This window comes from Rhodamnia argentea, chromosome 10 (genome assembly GCF_020921035.1).
Source record: "Rhodamnia argentea isolate NSW1041297 chromosome 10, ASM2092103v1, whole genome shotgun sequence".
Classification (NCBI taxonomy): Eukaryota; Viridiplantae; Streptophyta; class Magnoliopsida; order Myrtales; family Myrtaceae; genus Rhodamnia; species Rhodamnia argentea.
In genome coordinates, this window is record NC_063159.1 from 1,846,755 (window position 1) to 1,850,384 (window position 3,630).

General features: G+C 40.5%; 1 protein-coding gene across 1 annotated transcript; it reads left to right on the top strand.

Annotated features, from left to right (window-relative positions):
* Positions 1–940: 940 nt before the first annotated feature.
* On the top strand, positions 941–1,375 carry LOC115739875 (probable LRR receptor-like serine/threonine-protein kinase At3g47570). Its single transcript, XM_030673167.1, has one exon. The coding sequence runs from the start codon at positions 941–943 to the stop codon at positions 1,373–1,375; it is 435 nt and encodes a 144-aa protein (XP_030529027.1).
* Positions 1,376–3,630: the final 2,255 nt, after the last annotated feature.

Consider the following 3,630-nt stretch of genomic DNA (forward strand, 5'->3'; position numbering starts at 1 on the left):
TCTCTCCAATGTAATTCCATCATCAATTGGCAATGTAAGCTCACTAAACCGTCTTATGATGCGAGATATGCTAGAAGGAGGCATACCGATTTCAATAGGAAACTGCAAAAATTTGAAGGAGCTCAATTTCTCTCAAAATAACTTTGTTGGACCAGTGCCTGATCAAGTTTAGGTCCTCGCTTCCCTCTCTCTAGGACTCTTCCTAGGAGGTAACGGGACCCATACCGTCTCTGGTGGGTGAGATGGTGAATCTTGCGACACTTGATGTTTCTGATAATAATATGTCTGGACAAATTCCAACCACTTTGGGCAACTGCCTAGTGTTGGAATCTCTAAGACTAGAAGGAAACCACCTTAATGGAAGCATTCCATCCTCATTGGAAAAATTGAGGGGCATTGAATTTCTCGACCATTTCAGGAACAACTTGTCAGGTCAGATTCCTGAGTTCTTCATAGAGCTCCCTTTTATTCAGAATCTAAATTTTTCGTTCAATATGCTTGAAGGCCAAGTACTGAACGGAGGAATTTTTGGTAACCTAAGTGCAATTTCTGTTGAAGGAAACAGCAAACTTTGTGGAGGAACTCAGAGCTGCGTTTGGCTCCCTGTCATACTAGAAAGAATCAAGGAAAGCCTCCACCTCTAACGAAAGTACTAGCGATTAGTATACGCCTCCTAGTCTTGCCTTAGGATGCATTTCCATATTTCTCTTTTGGGTAAGAAAGTCACCAAAGGAGAAAACGGCATGCTCCACTTTAGGAAATCAGTACCTGAAACTTTCTCATTTGGAACTCCATAAAGCAACAGATGGATTTTCCCTCTGAAAACTTGATAGGGTAAGGAAGATTTGGTACCGTCTTTAAAGGCCTGCTCACTAGGAAAAACCAATTCGTGGCCGTAAAAGTGGTCAAACTCCACGAACGCGGAGCTAGGACGAGCTTCATGGCAGAATATGAAGCATTGAGGAACATCAGGCTTCGAAGTCTTGTCAAGATCATCACTTCTTGCTTGAGCATAGACTTTCAAGGGAATGATTTTGAAGCATTAGTGGTTGAGTTCATGCCGAATGGGAGCCTGGATAGATGGCTACGTCCTACAGAGAAAGGCTTAAAGCTGAATATAGTCCAATGGTTGAACATCGCAATTGATGTGGCTGTGGCGCTAGACTATCTCCACCACCAATGCCATGTGCACATAGTACACTGCGACTTAAAGCCAAGCAATGTCCTTCTAGATGTTAACTTGTGCGCACATGTTGGTGATTTTGGCCAAGCGAAATTTCTCATGGAAAATGCCTCTCAAACGCAGAACAGTTCGATTGGCCTAAGAGGCACAGTTGGCTATTCCGCTCCAGGTAATCAATTCATGCCTTCATGACCTTTGTATATTCTCTACTCTAACTTCCACAGCAATATCTGTGTATATAGAATAAGATTTTTCTTCTTGTCTAAAGGTGAAAATTCTCCTCCAAATTTTTTACTCCAATAAAGTCTTAGATCATTTTTAATCTTTGTTTTCCAATAAGTTGAGTGCTTTCTCGCATCGTTTATGTGACATCATGTATTCCGACTCGCTTTCGAAGCTTTGAATGAATGAAATGTCTCATTAATGTATTTTAGCCAAATCTCACTCATAATTGATCTATCTTGAGCAGATTAACCAAATGGGAATGACTAACTAGGAAAATCAAGTACGTGGACCTAAGAACTTGATCATCGATTGATTCTTTGGCCATGAAAATTTTTGAGGGAATATTTTGGACCAATATATGCTGATCCTAGAATGGTTAAGGAACGATTGGGTAATACCCTATGCTTGGATCACGGGTGATTCCGTTTGACTTCGTGTGGGTTCCGACCGTCACTAAATTATTTTTTAATGATCGTGTCCATCGGGACTAATGATTGACCCTCGCAATTACGTGATGACCAAAGTCGCCGGGGCTCGAGTAATTCTTAAACATGATATTAATCACGGGTCGATACGCGTAACTCCTAAAAACCGCCCGTTAGTTTGAGATACGCTGAAATTGTAATTAATTGAGATTGATCGCGAATCGGACTTCGAAATTAGACGTCGGACCTTCAGAGCTTCCAATAACTAAATTTTGGACGTTACCTCATCCGGAGTATGGTACTTCGCGGTTCGCTCCAAAGTGTTCGAGATAAATAAAATTTGACTGAAAATGGGAAATGGCTCATTTACCTTTGGAAAATATCTATTTTTCCACTTTGGCCAAGGGGCATTTCGGTCAAATACCCCTAGTGGCTGAATTTGACTAGTGAATTGTGAGGAAATTACCAACTTGCCCTTCTTGCCTTTCAAGACCAAAATATATTGCCCTAAAAATATCCTAACCTATTATAAATAATTTTTCACCATCTTCTTCATAAATCCTTACCACTTTCTCTCACAACACTCTCTCTCTCCCTCTTTGGCCGAAATTCATCACCATCACCACCACCACCGTCGAAATTTCTTCAAGCCATCACCAGCCTCACCTTGAACCATTGGAGCCGAGCTACCACCATGAGCTACGCGGAGTCGCCGGAATACCGTGGGTTAAAGCTAGCCAAGAGAAGACCGCCAGAGCCGCCGCTTGGATCAAATTTTCTCTCAACTTTCCACCGAAGAAATTGCTAGATTTTGAAGTAAGTTAGTTCCAAAACCTTGATTAGGTAGTTAGGATGCTAGAAGACTTAGAATTTAGTAGTTTTAGTGAAAATTTGGATGGATTGTGCTCTTGCTTGCCATGGCCGAAAACGGAGAGAGAAGAGAGAGAAAAATTGTGGTCTTGAGGTGAATAGTGTTCCATGATAGGAATTGAATGGCCAAGATTGAAAGTTGCTTTATTTAGAATAATCATGCGGCTATGATTGAATCTTGCTTTATGACACTTTGATCGAACGGCTAGGATTAATTGTTGCTTTTGATGCTTTAATTGTGTGGTGGAGATTAAATGCACGTTAGGATATTTAAATCGTACGATCCCGATTAATTGTCACATTAGTATAATTTAATTGTATGGTACGTGTTAATGGCACGTTAGCATAATTTTTAATCGTACGGTATTTATTAAATGCTACGTTAGCATAAATTGATCATGTAGTGTAGATTAATTATTGCATTGGCATAAATTAATCGTGTGGTTCCGATTGGCCAATGGCCTTAGTGTGATTTAATCGGGTGGTCCCGATTAATTATTTATTCAACGTGAGTGAATCACATGGTTCCGATCGAATGTTTCTTCAGTAGAATTAAATCGAGTGGTCTCGATCGAGCGGTTGGAAAAAATTGGAAAGATCGTGTGGTCCCGATCTTTTATTAGAGAAAATTGGTGAGATCGTGTGATCTTGATCTGCTAATTGGGAAGTTTAGCGAGATCATGTGGTGAAGATTGATCGATCGGAAGGTTTTGATGTGATCGTGGAGTATCGGTTGAGCGATCAAGGGATTATTTTTTTATAATATGGTCTTTATGAGGAACAATTGAGCTTGGGCGTGGAATTTTACCTTGAGGCGTTATTACGCGGGGTTTGTATTTATAAGACCATATTTTACCCCGAGGCGTTATGACACGGGGCTCTGTTATTATTTTACTCTGAGGCATTAAACACGGGGTTATGTGTATT